The sequence below is a fragment of the Chrysemys picta genome, chromosome 1 (assembly GCF_011386835.1).
Source record: "Chrysemys picta bellii isolate R12L10 chromosome 1, ASM1138683v2, whole genome shotgun sequence".
NCBI classification, from domain to species: Eukaryota; Metazoa; Chordata; order Testudines; family Emydidae; genus Chrysemys; species Chrysemys picta.
In genome coordinates this window covers 115,282,038-115,304,097 of record NC_088791.1, presented here as the reverse complement: position 1 = coordinate 115,304,097, position 22,060 = coordinate 115,282,038, and the positions used below count along the sequence as shown (strand labels likewise).

The following is a 22,060-nucleotide window of genomic DNA, read 5'->3' as shown; positions in this document are numbered from 1 at the left end:
TTTGATGGCCTCTACTTGTAAGAGATCAGGGCATACCAACCCATTGTTCATCCTGTGTCCTATATATAGGATACTTTTGAAAACCTTATTCTGCATTTGGAGACTTTGGCAGTGAGGTGGAGTTCCTTCAGCTTTTGTAACACAATTCTTACATGATTTATGTGATCTTGCCAGGAGTTACTGAAAACAGCTAAATTATTTATACAAGCACTGGCAAATGTTTGTAATCCATTCAACACTTTGTGAACCAGTATAGTGATTTTATGGACTAACAACTATGTCACCTTATGATAGACTACACCACCAGTCTGAGGTATATGCCCTGTATTCTAGCAGTTTGACCTGAGATTGGCGCTTGTGTCCCATACCAGATGGTGTGACACCTAGATTATCTTTAATCTCCACCCCATCCTCAGCGCTTAGTGGTCCCACTTCTTCTTTACTCATTATGTTCTTATTTATATGGCTATAGAAACGTTTACTAATGGTTTTAATTCTCTTTGCAAGGTCCAACTCTGCTTGGCTTTTGGTAGTTCTCACTTTATTCCTACACTTTCTGACCTCCAAGAGGTAGCTTTCCTTGCTGATACATCCCATCTTCCATTCCTTGTAGGCTTTCTGCTTTCTCTTAATCACCTGTTTGAGATGCTTGCTCATCCAGCTTGGTGTCAAACACTTCCCTACAAGGCTTTTCCCCTTGCTTGGGATGCAGGCTTCAGATAATTTCTGCAACTTTGACCTAAAGTAATTCCAAGCCTCCTCCACATTTAGATCCTTGAGTTCTTCAGTCCAGTCCACTTCCCTAACTAATTCCCTTAATTTTTTTAAGTTTACCCTTTTGAAATCAAGGACCCTAGTTGCAGATCTATTTTTTGTTTATTCTTCCATTTAGTTTAAACTGAATTAGCTCACGATCACGCGAACCAAGGTTGTCCCCTACAACCAGTTCATCTAGGAGGTCCTCACTACTCACCAGAACTAGATCTACAATGACATCACATCTTTGTGGTCAGCAACTATTTGGTGAAGAAATCTGTCAGCTATCACATCTAGGAAAATCTGGACCCTACTATTATTAGTAGCACTTGTCCTCCAATATATATCAGAGAACTTAAAGTCTCCCATAATCACTCAATTCCCAGTAATATTTATTTCATTAAAAACATTAGAGGTCTCTATCCATATCCAAATTGGATCCTGGTGGTCTGTAGCATACCCAATCTGCTGATCAAGCACTATCCCAGGAGAACCACTACTAGCTTTCTTCCCCAAAGTGCTTTTAGCCCAAACAGACTCTGTCTTATCCATTCCATCACTTCTAATTTCTTTCCAGTCTACCTCATCATTACATACAATATTACCTTTACCTTTATTTCTGTCTTTTCTGAACAGCACATACCCTTCAATTCCTGTACTCTAGTCATGACTACTATTCCACCATGTTTCTGTTATTCCGAGAATATCTGGTTTCACTTTCAGCACCAGTAGTTCTAGTTCCTACATTGTAGTTCCCAGGCTTCTTGCATTGCTGTAACATCATAGTTGTTTCTGCTTGTGTTTCACACTGTCTCCGACCAGTGTCTGCAAACTGAACAGGGAAAAAAAAAAAACCTTCCCCCGCCCACAAAACAGAAAAAACACACACAAAACTCACTCACTGCCTCGAAGGTACAGGGGCTTGCCTCCTCCCTTCTCCTCCAACAGAACTCCCACTCAAACTCCCGTTTACAGCTCTGTTTGCTGGCTCTTGTGCTCCTGTTCCTGTTTTATACCCACTTCACACAGGTACAAATGAATGCCCAGGGAGTAGAGAATCAGGCCCCAAGCATCTAAATGTTCTCTAGGTTAAGAAGCATTCCAAGATTTTTTTTATCACTGTTGGTATTTCTCAACCTAGCATTGGGGGAAGACCATATAGCTACAATGTGACCCTAAAAAGTGCAGGACACTCATAGGAGAGACTGTAAACCAGCGTCCAACCTGCCTTAAACTTGCTGTAACAGACTGGGGAGGAAATGATGTTTAAAAGTGTGTTTTTGAACCATTAATGTTATGATTGTTGAACAGTTCTTATACCAAGGTAGAAAGCGGTCTTACAGATTCTTCCACTGGGTTTTCACATTGATAGCATCAAATGCATCCCGATGTAAACAGAGAACTTTCACTGTAGTCCATGGGAACTATGCCCACTTACACCAGGGTTGAATTTGGCCTCTTGTATCACAAGTTTTGACAAGAGGGCTGCCTCCAGCCCTAAGCTTAGAAATGCCAATTATAATGTAACAATTTCCTAATTCAGTGTTTAAAGTTTTCAGTTTATTCCTGGAGATAAGCCATTTTTACCTATTCTATGATTTTTTTTATACAGCTGAACAGGTGTAGTTTTTCTTTAAGACACTACCACAACTTCCTATGGGTCAAGTTCTGCCCTCCAATAGGGCTCCCACTGGAAACTCTGAAAGCCGTGCGTGTATTTGAAGGCAAAATTTGGCCAAGTCTTGGGACACTCTTGCACCTTGCCAGGATTTCTATCACAGGGTCCAGTTCCATACCTTTTATGTATGTTAAACATTTATTAATGCAAGTCGCCCCTCTGAAGCCAGTGGGACTCCTGGCAAAATACTGCTCAACATGCGTAAGGGTTGCAGAATCAACTCCCTTAACATGCATGATGTACCAATTTCTTTACCAAGAGTTCCACAGTAAGTTGCGTATTCTGAATTGTACATAACTGGTTAAGCAAAAATCACACATTCGGCATCGTTAAGGAAAAAAACAGTTAGGTAGGTCAAACTTGACAGGGACCACAATCATATCATACAGCTTTAAAAATTAAAAAATTAGACTTTGTAGAGAGATCTGTCTGGGAAACAGAATAAATATGCTTGGATAGTAATATACAATTTAATCCACTCATGAATAAAGATGCCTGAAATTCATTTGTAGTTTGGCCACTCATGAGTTATCAGGTTTTTAACTTTTTTGGATAAATGCATCATCTTAGTCCAACTCATCATCATCAAATACAAATTATTAAAATAAGACATGGACAACTGCAATCTTTTAGGTTTACATGCATCTTGAATGAAATCCAATACTACAGTCTAGAGAGGGGAAATGACTGCTTTAAATATACAGAAACAGAATGCTTAAAAAGAGCACTTACTTGCCAATCCTTTTTCACAGTTCTTCGTGCCTGAATTTGTTCTGCATGCCTTATAACTGCAGGTTGATTCACTTGCACTCTTGAGATCGAGCCAAGGTCTAGGAAGAAGACTCCCATTAATTTTAGTGTATTTTTAATATATTTTAATGGTATTTTAAAAGGAAAGGTCCTTATAATTCAAGTCCTTTGAAGGTAGCTTTGGACTCGTGTGCCCCTTTAAGGACGTAAAGGTCTTTCACCAATGCAAAATATTAAAAACCCCTTTAGCGTGACACCTTGTCAACACTTATTCAAGGGAAGGGTCTGTGAATCAGATGTATAGATTGGCTTTTTGTTTCCCTTTAAAACTTCTGAGTTAATTTAATGGTGTTGAAGGATGACAGATTGCTAGTCCTGGACTCTGAAATCTTCTATGCCTATAAGACGTACAGCACAGAAAATGGCAATTCAGTTTCCTCACACTACCCACCAGTGTGCTTCACTAACCTCTGACTTGTCCCTTGAGGGGCAAGATTGTGCCCGTTCAACCTTTGGCTGCTCTGCTCAGGCTGCCAGTTATAACCAATTGTGATGTGGCCACTTGTCTCCTGGGATCTATGCTCATGCCATCACTTTTCACCAAAGCTACCACCCAGTGCCTGTGATGGTAAGGAGTTTGGGTCACTATTGTCCCAGGCGAATTTCAACTAGCAGCCTACAGATCAGGCCCTGTGTTTACCAGTTTCCAGAATCACCCATTCTTTGAAACACATACACACACACACACACACACGCGCGCGCAAATTGACTCTCTCAAAACCTATGAGATGCTGCATACTCCCTAAGAGGTGCTAAGCACTCTCAGCCTTTAAGGAAATTGAAGGAAGAACATTCAAAAGTGGGTAATGATTTGGATGTTGGGTGCTGGGCATCCACAAACTGCAAGTAAAGTCAACAGGAGCTCTGGCTTCTCCCCAACTCGGATAGTCAGGCCTAAGCTGTTCCAAGCTGAGCACCAAAAATTGGAGGCACCCAAATGAACATCCACTTTTGAAAACAGGCTAAATAGCAAATGAGAGCGGAGGGCACTCAGCACATTCCAGGATTAGGCTTTCTACATCTTCAACTTTGAAACTTTCATTGGCATGACAATGCAAATGTTTTAATTTGAATTAACGTTCACTTGTGTACATATACTCTTGATCAAATAACGAGTCAATGATGAAACTAAAGGCAGATGAATATAAGCAAAGAAAAATATTCTATAAATCTATGGTCAGTTAAACTCCAACTAGTTCTTCCTAAATATCTCTTGACCCGGGAATTAAGCCATGTGGTCACTCTGAAGACAACTTACCTATGGATATGCAAAGCTTCAAAGGTAAGATTTCCAAAAGTGACTAGTGATTCCGAGTGCCTCCATTTTTTAAAGCCCAAATGGAGGTACCTTAAAAAGGGCTTAATTTTTCAGGAGGTAGGTGCTCTGCACTTTCTGAAAAATCAGGTCCCTTTGAAGAGTCTTCAGTTGAACACCCAACAGCTGAGGCAACCAAAAATCACTAAGCACCTTTGGAAACCTTGGCCCAAGTCTTTTTCCTCATTGGACTCTAAGATTGACGATGACCAGCTAACACATTTTTAAAGTTGTTAAACCTTGTCTATGTTTGTGTTTAAAATTGTGTTAGTTCAAATATATTAGACAATACATTTTTAAGCACAGCCCATTTTCCTAATTTATATATGACCTGGGACTTTCTGGAAGCTCAAGGAGGAAACAAGTGCGACTGGGAGGTTAAGGGGAGATGTGGTGGGAACGCAGAACAAAGGCAAGAAACCAAGGCCTGGTCTATGCTAAAAAGTTAGGTCGACTCATTTATGTTGCTCAGGGGTGTGAAAAATCCATACCCCTGAGTTATGTAGTTAAGGCAACCTAATCCCTGGTAGAGACAGCACTAGGTCAGTAAAACAATTCTTCCATCCATCTAGAAACTGCCTCTCGAGGAGGGGGATTACCTAAACCAATGGGAGAACCTCTCCCGTCAGTGTAGGTAGTGTCTACACTGAAGCGCTACAGCAGGGCAGCTGCAGCTGTGCCGCTGTAGTATTTTAACTGCGTTTATCAGCAGATTAACTGGAGACATCTGTACAAAGCTAATAGCATGCAAAATTTTAACATCCCACCAATCCAACATTTTCTTACTACCACGTATTTATTTACAGATAATTGAACAAGCAACAAAGACATAGAGAAAACACTGGCTGCAAGCAGAGAAATCAAAATGAACCAAGTGTGTCAGATGTAATTATAGAGAACAAATGATCATTTACAAATTTGTAATGTTTCCATCAAGACTGTAGCAGCATTCACCATACACATCCACTTATGCTTTAAAATCAGAGAGGAAGGAATTTATGTAATTGCAAACACACTTTATAACAGAACCACCTCAATGATTCTGCATTGGCTACGTCGAAAACCTGCACATTCAAAGGAACAGCACTCTGGTCTCGCCCCACATCTCTGAAAACATTGGAAAGTGCTATAGTTATATGTTCTTATAGCCTGGGGTTGGTGGTAGAATTTTCATCCCTTTAAGAATTTTTGACAAATGAAATGCAACTGGAAGACCTTTGAACATGCACATATAAACAGTTTAACTATAAGGTAGCTGATCCATTAGGGCTTGTACACACTAGCACTTCGGTATAACTTTAAGTCTCTCAGGGGTGTGGAAAAGCCACCCCCCTGAGCAATATAAGTTACACTGACCTAAGTGCCGATGTGGGCAGCGCTATGTCAACAGGAGAAGCTCTCCCGCCGACTGGAGCACCCACGGGAAAAAATAGTGGGTGCTCAGCACTCACCAGCCACAGCTGATCAGCGGTGCCCCCAAACAGCTGATCAGCGGCTGGAGGAGGGCAGAGAGCAGTGAGCAGGTAGGGGCATCAGGGGGCGGGAAGAGGCAGAGCGAGAGCAGGGCGTTGCAGGAGGGGATGGAGTGGGGGCAGGGCCTCGGGGCAAAGCAGGGGTGGAGCACCCCCGGGGAAAAGAAAAACTCAGTGCCTATGGATGGGAGAGCTCTCTGCACTAGCAGCGCTACAAGGGCGCAGCTACATCGGTACAGCTGTGCTGCTGCTGTAGCAGTACTAGTGATGTTGAGATCCTGAAGTGATCAGTGTTCCCAGAAGCCATTATATACAATGTTTGACTTAGTCTACGGAGAGGAATTAAAACATGGATCTGTGTCAGAGCTGTGATTCTCCTCCTGTGTGCCTAGTGTACAGGCAGAATCATTAGACCTTGCTGCAATTTATCAAGACTCCTGATAACTTTAGTACCTACTGGGGGCAGCACGACCTTTCAATCCCTTTGGAAGATTTGATCAATTCTTTTAGAAGCTCAGTACCTCGTCTGAAATGCTTTACCTCTTCTCTAATAAGATCTACTGTCCAGTTACTCTGGCACTGGACGGCAAACAGTGAAGAGTCCCCTTTGTTCATAATGTCCTGATTCTTTCCAGACTCACTCACTCACTGAAAGACAATTGAGTTGATCTGTCAGAAAATTAACTTTGTATCACTTCTTCATTGAGCTAAAAAGTCTGTCGTAACACATGACTGCTTGTACAGAATATGGAAAGAATGCAGAAGAGGAAGGATTGGAATGTTAAATCCAATTTGTTACAAATTGGTAATTCTTTCCTTTTGTGCTATCTTATGCCATAAACCTAAATCTGACTGAGCGTGAGTCTACACAGCCAAAGCTGTGCACAGGTTAGCCTACCAAAGTGACACAACAGCAGTGAGGACAGCGCAGCACGGACCTCAGAGTTGGCTAATGAGCCGAGTACGTACCCAGGGACCATGCAAGGCTTGTGCTTGGTCCCTGCATGGTCACACTGCATGGTCTTCACTACTACTGTTATCTACACTAGCTGGATTCAAGCACGCTTGTGTCAGCTAGCCTGCACACCGCTTTTGCTGTGTAGACAATCCTTCGGGGGGTAAGAAGAAACTTCCCCCGTGGGCAAGTTATTCCATTATTATCCACTTTGGAGTCTTTAGCAACTTTCTCTGATGCATCTGATACTGGGCATTCTTAGGGACATGATACTGTACTAGATGATCTAATCTGGTTATGGCAGTTCATATGGTGCTAGTTAACCCATTGGTCAAAGCTACTGAGGAACTCTGGGTAATTTTCTCTGGGAGGGAGAATCACAGACATATATTTGAGGAAGTAACAAGCATGTTAACAGATATATTTGTTTTAAACAAAAGACACAACTGAGTCTGTGCCATTCGAGAGATGGCTGGACAACTGAGGAAAACCAACCATCCCATTAAGGGATTCTTCTGTTAACTCAACTTATGTTTTCAGTTTTCCCATTCAATACCCCCTTAAAAAGTCATCTGCTCAATATTAATTATCATTACTAGTACAACACCGAAAAAGGATGCCGGGTTCTTACCAGAACAAATAAAACAAGAGTCCAGATTTTTACAGATTACAATGAAAAGTTTCAGAGTAGCAGCCGTGTTAGTCTGTATCCGCAAAAAGAAGAACAGGAGGACTTGTGGCACCTTAGAGACTAACAAATTTATTAGAGCATAAGCTTTCGTGGACTACAGCCCACTTCTTCGGATGCATATATATGGGCTGTAGTCCACGAAAGCTTATGCTCTAATAAATTTGTTAGTCTCTAAGGTGCCACAAGTCCTCCTGTTCTTCTTTTTACAGATTACAATGCTGAGCAGAGCAATGCCCAAATACCTTTAAAAATCTGGACCAAAATCCCTGCCAAGAAGAATTTACAATGTAATATTAGACATGTGAGGCAAAGTGTGAGGGTAACAAAAAATTGTAAGGGATGTGGTGTGGAAGGACAAAGGTTATGGTAATAAGCAGGAGCAGATGGAGTCTCCAATGCAGCACAGATCCTTTCTTCAAGCACACATCTCTATTAATTAAGAAGGGGATGGGGAAGAGAAAAATAAATAAATATGTATCAGCATAATCATCTTTAAATAGATTTTCAAAGTTTCCCATGTGAGATCTTACCAGACCTTTAAACATAAATGTCTTTATTCAGAAAAAAAAAATCAGTCTCAATCCTAACTTTTGTCTATTAAAATTCAGAACATAACCATTATTTTAAACAGAACTGTTTGCCTTGGGTCCCCCCCCCCCACACACTTTATGATTTAGAGAGTCTGGCTAGGGAAAACTATATTTAATTAGGCTCATTAACCTTGCAGTGTGAACACTCCTTTTTTAAAAAAAAATAAGTCATCTGCTAGTCATCTGCATAGTCATGTGGCTTCAGGGATAAGAGCAATTAAAGCAGCTACATTACAGCTAATTAGCCAATATTCTGTAATCACTCTCTTAAAGTTTACTTTTTCCTCTGAAGACATCTGAAAACCTTCAAAACTGTAGTTAAAGTTTTAACAGGAAAACCATTCCCTTTTGAATTGGCAACACAAATCCAATAATACTAAGCTTTTCCATCAGTAACAAATAAATAAAAAAATCTGCTTCAATACATAACCTTATAAGTACCCGATCTACATAACCCAGTCTTTTTTTAATGCAGATTTGCTCCTGACCAGAAGTTGGACTTTTATTTAATCCCTTTGAACAGCTAAATTGAATGCTTAAAAATAAAAAATATATATTTTTTAAAGATAGTGTTTGCATTTTTAGTGGTAAAGTGAGAAATTTAACTAAACATAGTCCAAATCCAGCCTCCCACACTCATTTACATAGGCCTAATGAGTTCAACAGAACTACAAATATAAGTAACAGCTCAAGGATCAAATCTCATAATGGAATGTGTTAAATTGCTTACCACGTAAAGTGGGTTTTGAGGTTTGATTTTTTGAGTTAGAAACTATAATCATGTGTGACATTTTGGGTATCACCCAAACCAGTAAGGGGTTCTGTCACTGCATACATTGTAACTCTGGGGACCTTTGTGCTGTGCAGCGGTTGTTCAATTTCTGAAACCAGCGTTACTTTTGGCAGGGTGACACTAACAACTAACTCTTCCAATCCCAGGTCTCCCCAAATATGTCCATTGCAAGTTCTTAATTCCCAAACACTCAGACCGTCACCCTTTGGTTCGTCATCCCTGAAGGCATTAAGTCAGCCCCTCAGTTACCAGCTCACTTTGGCACACACATTATACTCATTTGCACAATTGAGACCCGCTTGGGATAAAAATAAACAAAGTCAATTTAATAGAAAAACTACAGCTCCAAGGATGAAATAGCAAAGAAAAGCAAACATATACAAGTTACACAGAAAACTAACAAAGATGCAACCTTTCTGATTAGATACAATTCCCCTTTCTAAGAAGTGTTACCTATTACCTTAAAACAGTTTCTTAGCCTACCCCCTAGCTATACAAAGGACTGAGGGTTTGTCTACACTGGCACTTTACAGCGCTGCAACTTTCACGCTCCGGGGTGTGAAAAAACACACCCTCTGAGCGCTTCAAGTTTCAGCGCTGTAACGTGCCAGTATAGACAGTGCACCAGCGCTGGGAGCCGCACTCCCAGCGCTGGTACCTACACTCCTCGTAGACTACACAAGCCAAGTTAAAACACTGCCGCGGCAGCGCTTTAGCGTTGCCAGTGTAGACAAGCCCTCAGCATTCACGGACAGCCTGGAAACTAACCCCCAAGTTCTGGATACTCTTCAGTTCAAACCCCTTCATTTTAAAAGGGGTTTGAGTTTTGTTTCCACCTCAGTCACTAAAGATATTTAAAGTGGGGACAACTCCTTCCTTTCTTAGTTCCTGAAGATTGGGGTTTTCTTTTCAGTTTCAAGCTGTTCCCATTTGCTCTGGTGGTTCCTTACTGTTTTTTCCTGGCCTGGACCAGGGGCTAGGTGCTCAAAGCCAGTCTGCTTTGGTTGGGGAGGCAGCCCCACTCCATGCCTGATTGCTTCACTGCCCTGCTGCGGGGTGATGCTGAAGTTGCACTACAGTTAAATTTTTGTATATAGATAGATAAGATAGATATACACCACACACATATACACGCACCCTTCATAACCATATCCTATCTCATGATTAAGTTTTATGTATTACAAGCTTTCATACAAGATCTTACTCTATATATTGTCACAGTAAAATAATATAGTATGCAATCAGTTGGTTTAACTGCTTATTTGGGGGGGTTAAACCTTCTGTTCTCTTGTTCGGGTGGCTGGACCCTGCTTGTCACATCATGGTAATACAGTGGTCCTTGCTCCCCATGCTAGGCTTCAGCAGGGCTGCAATCATCTCTGTCCTTCCATGGCCGCGGTCTAACTGGATCCATGCAGGTGACCCTCGCACGCATAGACAACCCCATTGACCTCAAGGGGACTCTGCATAGTTACAAAGATCCACCTACTCAAATCCAATTATTATCAGGCATGTTAGGAATCTGCAAGAGCTCCTGTATTACACACAATCACACAAATTACTTTCCACGGGTCAAATCGATCCATTCTAAATTTAGAGCTGGTCAAAAACATTTTAAACAACTCACAATAAAATTTTAAGTTGTCAGTTTTGCAAGGTTCAAAACAGACCTATTTTTCATTGGGGGGGGGGGAGGGACATTTATCAGATTTTTTTTCACATTACCTAAAAACCTAGTTGTGGGGGGGGGGGGGGGACGGGCATTGGTAAACAGAAAAATGTTGATAATGGTTTTTACAAAAATGTCATGAGAAATGTGCACAGAGTCAGAACTACATGAAATTTTTCACAACGCTTTCAGCTAATCCACGGTTGAAACTGTTTGTTTTTTTCCAGAAAGGCCATTTTTCAACAAAAACACTAGTTAAAAATTGTCCACCAACTCAACCTAAGAGTATTTTTACAAATATTTTCATTCTTTATCCTAGAGGTGGGGAGAGCAGTGCTAGGTGGAGGAATAACCCTGGGCAATGTGGAGTCCCCCATTTCTCCCAAGGCATAGAGAAGCATGAGTTACTATAAAGGCACACACACATGTAAAGAATGCAATCAGGAAACAGGTATGAAAACCTAAATAAAATTACATTAAACAAATGTCAAGGTTGCAAAGTCGAGCACCTAAAAGTTATGAAATGACAAAATTAAGATTGCCTGTGCTCTGAACTCCCCTTCTCCCCGCCCCCAGCTCGTTTCCCATCCTCTCTCAAGCTCCTTCCCCGTCCCCAACCCTGCAGCTTTTCATCCTCCCCCATCTGCATTCCAGTTAGGTTGCATCCTCCTACTCTACCATGCTGCCTTGATGCCAACAGAAGGCACATTGAGAGCACAAGCGACAGTACTGTGAATCTCAAGAAATCAAAAATCACGAGTTGGCCCTCAAAAGTTTGGCCAAAAAAATTACAATTTTAAACAAAAATTTTTTTTGCGCAGTCTGTCCTTTGACTTTTGAACTCCCCCTGCCCCTCCCCAGTGTGGCGGGCAATCAGTGGTGCCCACTCTTCCAATTCATCCCCACATCTGCCCATCCATCTGCCCAGCATTAATCCTGTCCCTCAATGCCCCCCTCCCCCCCCAATTCTATCCCTCCCCTCAGTTCAGCCTCCCTACTCCATCGGACCTCAACACCCTCAGTTCAGCCCCGCCCCCGGCAACCTCCACCATCAGTTCAGCAGCTCCCACCCCACTCAGTTCAGCCCCCTCAGGCAACCTCAATAGGCAGTGCTACCAGCCCATCTTATAATAATAAAATGGGGCATCCAGTCTTAAGCAATGGTTAATGTTTAATGCTTCAAAGGAAGACAAAGAAATAAGTCCTGAATGAGAAACTGTAAGCCAGTTTCAACCTTGCTCTAATATTAGTTTAATAAGCACAAGAAATGTTTAATATTTAAATCAAATGGCCAATCACAAAAAAATCTTAAATTTAAAAATTAAGCCAATATAATGATGTTTACATCCTTTGTAAAGCACTTTCACATCCACTAATGAAAATCACTATATAAAAGCTAGGTATTAATAATAAATAAATAATAATAATATTATGCTCTCTCAAACAAGGATGCCACACTGCATTATATAAATGCCACTTTCCAACAGGCTAGATTGCACATGTAAATGGCTCAGAAATGCCAACTATACAAATATATACCTTTCAAATAAACTAGATTATATTCCTGGTGGAAAAATCCCTCCATCTACTCTCAAATTTCTGGGCTGAGGAAAATGGGAAGGATTTTATTTGTTTGTTTGTTTAATATCCAAGAATGAACTTTGTCCTCAGAATAGGGTGACCAGACAGCAAGTGTGAAAAATTGGGATGGGGGTGGCGGGGTAATAGGAGCCTGTATGAGAAAAAGACCCAAAAATCGAGACTGTCCCTATAAAATCGGGACATCTGGTCACCCTACCTCAGAATTACGATTACTGTTTTGCAAAGGCAGAGAATGATGTAATAATGATGAGTGTGCAGGATTGGTAGCCACGTTTCCTGGGTTCTAGTCATAACTTTCCCACTGATTTGCTGCAGGATCTCTCACCCCACCTCTATCTGCCTGGGACTAATCACTAGGCACCTAAGTTTGAAAACATGGCCTAAAAGTAAGGCACCTAAATAAGTGGCATATTTTTGAAAGGTGTTGAGCCCGAGCTCTCACTTACTAAAGCTCACAAGGGAAGTCAAGCTCTACACCAGGGATGGGAAAACTTTTTGGCCTGAGGGCCACATCTAGGTGGGGAAATTGCATGCAGGAACATGAATGTAGGGGTACGGGAGGGGGTGTGGTGTGCAGGAAAGGACTCAGGGCAAGGGGTTGGGATGCAGGAGGGGGTGTGGAGTGCACGAGGGGGCTCAGGGCAGAGGGTTGGGGGCAGGAGGGGTGAGGGAGTGCAGCAGGGGGCTCAGGGCAGGGGGTTGGGATGCAGGAGGGATGCAGGGTGCAGGCTCCAGCCCAGCACCACTTACCTGGAGCGGCTCTGGGGTGGCAGGGGCGTGCACCGGAGCCAGGGCAGGCTCCCTGTCTGCCCTGGCCCTGTGCCGCTCCCGGAAGCGGCCAGCATCACGTCCCTGCGGCCCCTGAGGGGCTGGGGGGGATGGCAGAGGGCTCCGCATGCTGCCCTCACCTGTGGGTACCTCCCCCAAAGCTCCCATTGGCCACGGTTTCCTGTTCCTGGGCAACAGGAACTGCAGGGGGCGGTGCCTACAGGTGAGGGCAGCGTGTGGAGCCCTCTGACTCCCTCCCCCAGGGGCCACAGGGATGTGGTGCTGGCCACTTCCGGGAGCAGCACAGTGCCTGCGGAGCCATGGGGTGGCAATCCCATGGGCCGGACCAAAGCCCTGATGGGCCAGATCCAACCCGCGGGCTGTAGTTTGACCACCCCTGCTCTACACAGACTAGCTGCATCTCTGGTTTTAAGCATCCTTCTTTTTATCTTCCGTCTGTAACCTCTGTTACAGGGCGTCCCTTCTTCCTCTGATGAGGCTACCTCACATGAAAATCCCTCTGGGAGAATTATGATAAACTTCCTGGTGGAAAGTCTGTATATCAGTTTGCTAACCCCACAGTGAAACCAAATGAGGCAAGAGGAGAATGCTAGAGGCATGTATTACAAAAGTCACTCCTCCGGGGAGAATGCTTTCCAGCAAAAGTCTATTTTATTCATCTGATATAGACGTAGCCTGTGCCCCACCAAAGCAGACCAATGGTCTATCAAATCCACTATCCTGTTTCCAGTAGTCTATACCTGGTGCTTGAGAGGAAAGTGGTAAAACACACAGATTAAGCACCTGGTCAGGGCATCTTTGGAAGCAGTGTGGGAGGGGAGAGGGCAGATTCCTTCCTCCCTGGATGCCTGTGACAATCAGTTTATACATAAATACGAGAGATTTATTCCTCAATCTCAGCATGTATAACTAAAAATGTTGGATTGTAAAATCCTCTAGCCCTTTTCAGAATCTGCCTTCAGTACGTGACTGTCTTGTGGCAAGCAAATTTCACCGGCTGACTGTATTCTGTACGAAGTGGTATTTCCTTTTATCTGTTCTAACTGCACCTGCCCTTAGTTTTAATCAAGTAACTTTCTTTTTCTGATATTATGGGACAGTGGGGGAGGGTGCAAGAAGATGGAATTGATGATTTTTTTTATACTTTATTTTACAGAAAATAAGGAATGTAAAATTGCAGTAAACAAAGAGTGATTATATCATATGGCATGAGTTGAGGACAACAGTCTCACTTTCATTTATGGAAAAGATAGGCGTGCTATAATCCTGGCACCTTATAAGACATTTTAGATGTACAAGTGACATGTTTTTGCATAGAACAGAAGAGAAAGGAAGAAATCAAATGGAATAATCTTTTAAAATTCTTTGTAAATATATTTGACCACTAGGTGTCTACTAGAAAACCTGAATCACCATCCAACGATTGTGTGCAGCAAGCATTGCCAGGTAGGCATGAGGCAAATGCTTTGCACTGCCATTGAAAAGATATTAGCACAAGCTAGCTAAGCCCTTAGAATACCTGCTGAGCCCTCCCATGTTGCATGGGTCTAGGAGAAAAGGTTTGGACAGCTGCCATCATAGCAAAGCCATGAAAATGGCAGAAATGTAAATGTTCAAAGTGTCTTTATTTTATGCTTCTGACTCTGATATGAAAAACTTTCAGGTGATCCGACCAAATTCATTCTCTGCATTCCCCAGTGTAAATATGTAATTGACAGTTAAATCACTGCCTCTTGAGAATCCATTGCTGTCCTCAGCTGCTTGTCTGCATGCTCTGTCCACACAATGCACTTTATTTTAAATGACTCTTTCTGCTTGAAGTTTATTTTACATCTAAAGAATTAATACATACAGGACCTAAGCAATCCAAAAATATTTAAAACAGCAGCACTGCAAAGTTTTCAAAAAGAGCATTTGATTTTTTTTTATTATTATTATTTTATTTGTGCCCATTTTGGAACACCTTGGGCCTGTTTTTTTTAGAAATGCTGAGCACCCATAAGTCCAACAGAAGAAAATCTGGCCCTAGGTGTCTCAGATTTGATTCCTAAACACTAAAGCACCTTAACATTTGGGACACAGTCTATGTCGCTGCATAAGGAAGGTTTTACTTAACTAAAAAAAAAAACCAGACCTGAAATATTAATATTCTTTAAGAAATGGATTTAAAACATTCTTCCAATATGCAGGCAGGAAAACCTCTAACATTATTTTACATTTTAAATGGCACCATTAATCCTGATGGATCCCACAGTGGTTTCCATACTATAATCTTGCACTCAAAATAAGTCAAGGAGGAGAGCTGTTTTGGAGAGGGGAAAACAATTAATTTCAGAAGGGAATACTTGCTATAGAAATGTTTTGAACATACTTGAATGTGAATTACAGAGAATGAGTGGTAATAATAAATTTATGTAGTGCTTTTCTGCTGTAGATTTCAAATTACTTTACAAATCATTATTTTGGAGTTTTGTTGTAGAAGGTAGAAACCAAGGTATAGAACGGTTAAGTGACTTGGCCAAGGTCATGCAGCAACTCATGAACTCAGCCAGAAATAAAAACCAGGTGCCCCTGAGTTAGTCCCATAACCTATCCACCAGACAATAGTACCTCCATTATATATGTGGATCTATTTGAGGACAATTTACTGAGAGGGATACAATCTGCTTTGCCTGGTAATATTATAGGATTCTACATAAACATTTCACAGTGAACCACATAGGTGATCACTATCTAAGTGTTTAAAAAAAAAAAAACACGTAATCTTAGGGTGACCAGATGTCCCGATTTTATAGGGACAGTCCCGATTTTTGGGTCTTTTCCTTATATAGGCTCCTATTACCCCCCACCCCCTGTCCCGATTTTTCACACTTGCTGTCTGGTCACCCTACGTAATCTGCATGAATAAGGTTTGCACATACCCTCCAGTATGATGGTGTGAGTCAAACACTGAATATTATCATACATATGCCAGCAAAAAGATGCCTTTCAGATAGAGACACTTAAGAGTCATTCTCCTGTCACTTCAAGTTACCCCAGATCATACACTAGATCAGTGGTTCTCAACCAGGGATACGCGTACTCCTGTGAGTACACAGAGATCTTCCAGGGGGCAGAGGCAGCAGGTTTGTATAATTTTTGGTGGTGCCCAGAATGGGTCCAAGTCCTGCCCCCTTGCCACCTGCCTAAGGCTCTGGGAGGGACTTTGGGTGCGGGCTCTGGGCTAGGGCATGGGATTGGGGTGCGAGAGAGGGTGAGGGGTGCGGTGGTTACCTCAGGCAGCTCCCAAAAGTGACCTCTGGCAGCAGCTCCTAGGCAGGGGGGATCTCTGCGTGCCACTGCCCGCAGGCACAACCCTGCAGCTGCCTTTGGCCTCATTTCCCTGCCAATGGGAGATGTGGAGTCAGCGCTTGGGGCAGGGGCAGCACGCAGAGACAACCCCCCCCTCCCAGGGCCTCAGGGATGTGCCGGCTGCTTCCGGGAGTGGTGCAGAGCGAGAGTGGGCAGGAAGCCGCCTCAGCCTCACTGTGCTGCCAGTGGTGGTGGCCAGGGGCCCCGGGGCCCTTTTAAATTGCCTGGGGACAGCAGGCAGGGCCAGGAGACGCTCCAGAGGAGGCGCGTGGGGGTGGCAGGCAGGGATGGGGGAGAGACTTGGCCCCAAACATTGGTGAAGCCATGCCCCTGAATATTCCTGGAGCACGGGCACCATGGGCCCATATAACTTGCCGGCCCTGCCAGAGGGTACATCAACTCATCTAGATATTTGCCTAGTTTTGCAATAGGCTACATAAAATGCACTAGCAAATTCAGTACAAACTAAAATTTCATACAGACAATGACTTTTTTATACTGCTTTATATACTATGCACTGAAGTGTAAGTACAATGTTTATATTCCAACTGATTTATTTTATAATTATGTGGTAAAAATGAGAAAGCAAGCAATTTTTCAGTAATAGTGTGCTGTGACACTTTTATATGTTTAGGTCTGACTTTGTAAGCAAGTAGTTTTTAAGTGAGGTGCAACTTGTGGGTACGCAAGACAAATCAGACTCCTGAAAGGGGTACAGTAGTCAGGAAAGGTTGAGAGCTGCTGCACTAGATCACTGTAATTCAGCAGCTTGCTTGTAGGAAATGCAACATTTCAAAGAGATGGAAATAAAAGATGTCCTTTTGGTTAAAGATAATGTAATGGAGGGCAACAAATTTTTTTTTTACCAGTAATCTTGTGGGAAACTCAGAATCAGTCCAGGCGGGGAAAATAATCGCTTTCACTCCAGGAAAGAAAAAGGAATGTACAGAGAAAGGTGAATCCCTTGATTCACACGAGGATGCAAGGAGTAGAAAAACATCCCATTCTCTCACCACCCAATAAGGTTGGTGAAAGGAACAGAGAAAACATTGATTCAGTCAGAACCCTAGAGTCACAAAACAATCAGGGCAGGGAGTCCTACCTTGTTTTTGTGGCACTGTTGGCATTTGTCTAAAGCTGCTTGGAACAGCAGTGGTGACAACTCCTGAAATGTTTTTCTAAATCTTGCCCTACTGGGGTATTACTTAAAGCCTCGGGTTCTGGAGATAGATGATTACAAGTGAATCACAGCATTCATTTAACAACAAAATATATTTCCAGTCCTCATGGTTATGGAGAAAAGCTTGACAATGTGACCCACGATTAGCCTAAAGGCTAAAGAACAAGGAAAATAATAACAACCCATATTTTTATGGCTTATTATTTTTTAAGCCAAGCTCATGATGTTGGGGGCCCTGACTCAGGATATTTGACTTTTGGGGTGGTCACTACTGAAATAGTGTGAAAATCTGTTTTATAAACACATCCCGGGATTATAAACCAGGGTTGGAATCAGCCTCTTCATACTGCTTTGTGAGCAGTTGCACCCTTGGACTTTTGTTCTCACAAATGTTTATGGACAGCAAATTGTGGGCCAAGACCCCACATTTGTTTAACCAAGAAAATAATCCGTTTCAGACGAAAGCAGTTCATAAAAGTAAGGTCAACCATTGTGAAAACAGAAAAATACCGTGTGGCACAGATGACTAATCACTAAGTTCAAAGAGCAAATTCCAAATATTTAATCATCAAAACCTTGAATGATGCCATAGGCTGAAATATGCTCATAAAAGCTACTCAACAATTTTACATAATACAAAAACTCCTTTAAATCTGAGATCTCCTCTCAGACAGTGCACCAGCAGGATAATTCATCATATAAAAAGTTAGCAAGTAATAGTTCAAACAGATAGAGACAACCCCAAGATGACAATTCCATAGCACAACAACTTTTGAGCTTTGGAACAAAAAGAAAATCTTTCAAACGGTTTCACAGAAGTGAAACTGGGAGTGTGTAAGACATACCCCAGCCCAGTACCCTAGCCACCCAGCTAGAGAGAGCCTCTCTTTCTCTGTCCTTCCTGATGAAAGTTTTGTGGAAATTGACATGTTCCCACCTTGATACTAACTGTTCTGGAGGGGTCCATATGTCATGTTGTTGGGTCACAGCTAGCCCATGCTACCCTCTCTGCTGTCCAGGCGGCACAGATCTACCAGCAACAACAAAACTTGGGAGTCCCATTACTTCTGCACACACATCCCTTCCCTGAAGGCTCAGGCAGGGTAAGATCCTTAGCGCCCCAGTGGGCTGTTGACAGCTTCACCTCCACTGGGGAGGAGTCCCCTAGGCACCTGAACGCTGGACAACGTCTTGACTCTCTCCGTGTGTCTGCTGCACGCCCCCACCCCTCCATTACACGTGCAGGCTGCTCAGTGGGATAGATCAGCTGCTGTCCCTTACCCAGCTCTGTGCCCGGGTTTCTAGCCGACATGATCAGCACTAGCAGCAGGCCCCACGCTCACGCCCCGCGCTGCCCTCGGGCCAAAGCAGCAGGGTTGAGTGCGGCACTTCCTGGGTACGCCCCTGCTGAGCCCTTCGCTTCCTCCCCTCACGCGGCGGGCAGGAAAGACGGATCCCGGGCTAGGCTGTTCATTCGTCCCCCCCACCCAGGCTGGGAGGGGTTTGGTGCGCTAGCTCCGCGCTGGCCAGCTGCGCCTTCCCACCAAACTCAAATCAGGCCCTTCTGCTCGGGAGGAGAGTCTGGGGAACTCGCGCTCCCCAGTAATAACCCACCCCCTTACATTGCTGTCTGCAGGCAGGGACAGCCCGTCGTTAGCTCCTTCCCCTCCTCCATTATGGACTTGTGCGTTGCTGTCGGCATTCAAAGCAACCACTGCACCTTCCCCACATGCACAATCATACTTTGCGGTGTATGCCTCAGGGGACATAAGCCACTGCCCCAGCACAATTATACCTCGCACTCTCCATCCAGGGGATGCTGACCAGCTCCCTCAACGAATTTGTTAATCTCTAAAGTGCCACAAGTACTCGTTTTCTTTTTGCAGATACAGACTAACACAGCTGCTACTCTGAAACCTGAATTGTTGTCAGTTGGTAGGGAATGCTGGCTGGTGCCTGTTTAAATTGGTTCAAGTGTTTTGGTAAGGGCAACACCATCCTACACTTCTTTTGGGGAAAAAGGTACTGTATAGGGCTTGGGTAGTTTTAGTTAAACAACTAGAGCTATAACAAAATTTTTGCACATAAAAATAGTGTGGCCTTTCTTTTCACAGCTATGAAATACATTTTTTATTTACAGCCTTGAATAAAAGAAAAATAAGCCATCACTCACAGCTAACCCAGCTCCTGGTATTCTCCAAACTTTAGTCTTCAGTATAAACAGCCCGCAAAAAAATCTAGCTTCAGCAACATGCTTTCTCTTCCTCATAATAAATCACAGCTAATTGTTTCCCTTTCTGATAAAATCTATTTTCAGTTTGTGTACGTGGCACTCTGTACCACAAGGGAACACCCAGCACCCCCATGTTCATCCTTGTAAAATAATTGGGTGGTATCCAATGCAGTTTGTCATGTCAGGTGTCTCCGGAAGGCTCATGATGCACTGAGCATTGTTGTCACAGTAATGTTATAGTATAGGTTATAATTTCATGTACATAGTTACAAGCCTTAAAATAAGCCCAAGCAAAAACTCTCCAGGAGCAGAGAGATAGTTCACACCTCATCAGGGCAGGTAGGGGACAAACCCAGTCTCACAGGAACAAAGGACACTGGCCTTGGCAGCAACAAAAGGATCTGTTGGACTCTCCAGTAAGTCACCCCCCCTTCCTTTGGCCAGTTTGGGACTGCGATGAGGTAATGCTCACCTGACTCTGAAGGGGGGGGCAGGGAGCAAAGCCAAGAGGGAAGAAAGAACATGATAAAAGGAAGAGACATTTGCCAGGCTCACTCTCTCTCTTCCACCTACATCTACAGCCACCACCCCAAGCGACTGATGTGCTGATCAAAGGGGAGAGTCTAGCTAAAGGACAATCAGCCAGCCCATGATGAGAAGTATCTAAGTTTGTAAGGGCACTGAAAGTGTTAAGAGAAGCTTAGAATGCATTGTACTTTTATTTCATTTGACCAAATCTGACTTATGTTTTGACTTATAGTCTATCTTCCATAGTTAATATGTCTGTTTATTCTACCTAAAGCAATACATTTGGTTGAAAGTGTGTCAGAGACCTCCCTTGGGATAAAAAAAACCTAGTACATATTAATTTCTTTGTTAAATTGACAAACTCATAAAAGCTTGCAGCATCCAGTGGGCATAACTGGACACTGCAAGAGGGAGGTTCCTAGGGTTGTGTCTGGGACTGAAGATATTGGCTTATTTATGTTGGCTGTTTTGGCACCCATCCTTCGTTCCAGCACTAGAAACTGCAAAATCTCACTTCGATAGGCCACTGCAAGAGAGCAGGGGTCAGGGCTACAAGATTTTGAAACATCATATAGAATTTGGATAGTATTTTAAGCTACTAGGTAAAGACCAATTTAAAAATTAGATTAAAAAGCAACTATGTACTTTTCAACACAAACTTCAAGATGTGATAGTTTGAAAAGCTAAATTCCAACTAACTGGAATGGTACCTGATTTTTTCAGAAATGTTGAGAACACAATAGCTCCAATTGATGCTAGAGGAAGCCACCAGGCAGTTGCCTGATTTTTGAAAAAAGGTGAACACCTAAGTAGCTTCCAATGAACTATTGGATGCTCAACTGTTCTGAAAATTAGGAAGGTGCTTAAATATGGATTTAGGAGTCTAATTTTAGACTATTCATTTAAAATCTTGGCATTGTCTATTTCCAGTCCTCCGCTGCAATGAAGTATTACTTTTGTAAAGTCTATTTTAAAGTAGTGTCAGACAGTTTTACTATAAATTACATTTGACAGTTACTACTACTTTAAAATATGGAAAGAAAACAAGGAATCATACTATGTTTGACTTATTTTAACTTTTATAAATCCACTTGAATGCTTAACTGCACTCACAGAGGTCGCTTTTTAAATTTCCTTTCAATCTTAACAAGTATGATAAAGCTACAATATCAATATTTCTTTTCAAGGAGCCATTCTGGTATTTTAAAGGCTGCAAGTCTGAACACCAGAAGTACAGAAAACATTTTAAAATCCTCATCCCCATACCATGAAATTCACGTTTTGGTTCACTTAGAATTTATTTGGCAGATTATAACAGCAAGAAGACTGTTTTGTCAAAAGCTATTTCTTTTGAAGCCACATTATTTGATAAATAATGCCTTTATTACCTCTCAGAAAGGAAGAAAGTTGTGGCTATCAGGCTGCTCCACACATGCACTACACAAATGAAAAGTTATACAATATTAAATAAGTGACATTACAAATTTAAGTATGGTAATAACATGGCTTTAATGAAGAAAAATATGGTTTATACTGAAGGAAAAGAGAAACCTATTTTGTAAGCCAGTTCTGATGACTAAAAGCATGCTCTGTACAAATCCACTGTAAAGGAAGATGGTCAGCTTCTGAAACAATTCTGATGTACAAC

The 22,060-nt window shown here is 42.5% G+C and overlaps 1 protein-coding gene across 1 annotated transcript in view; it reads right to left on the bottom strand.

Annotated features, from left to right (window-relative positions):
- DERA (deoxyribose-phosphate aldolase) overlaps positions 1-19,095 on the bottom strand; it is a 94,760-nt gene extending 75,665 nt beyond the window's left edge. The window contains exons 1-2 of the mRNA XM_005287508.5: positions 18,933-19,095; positions 3,167-3,264 (exon numbers count right to left, since the gene is read on the bottom strand). Of these exons, the coding sequence (XP_005287565.1) occupies positions 3,167-3,264; positions 18,933-18,963 (129 nt within the window). The 5' untranslated portion in view covers positions 18,964-19,095. The remainder of the gene's footprint in view (positions 1-3,166; positions 3,265-18,932) is intronic.
- Positions 19,096-22,060: the final 2,965 nt, after the last annotated feature.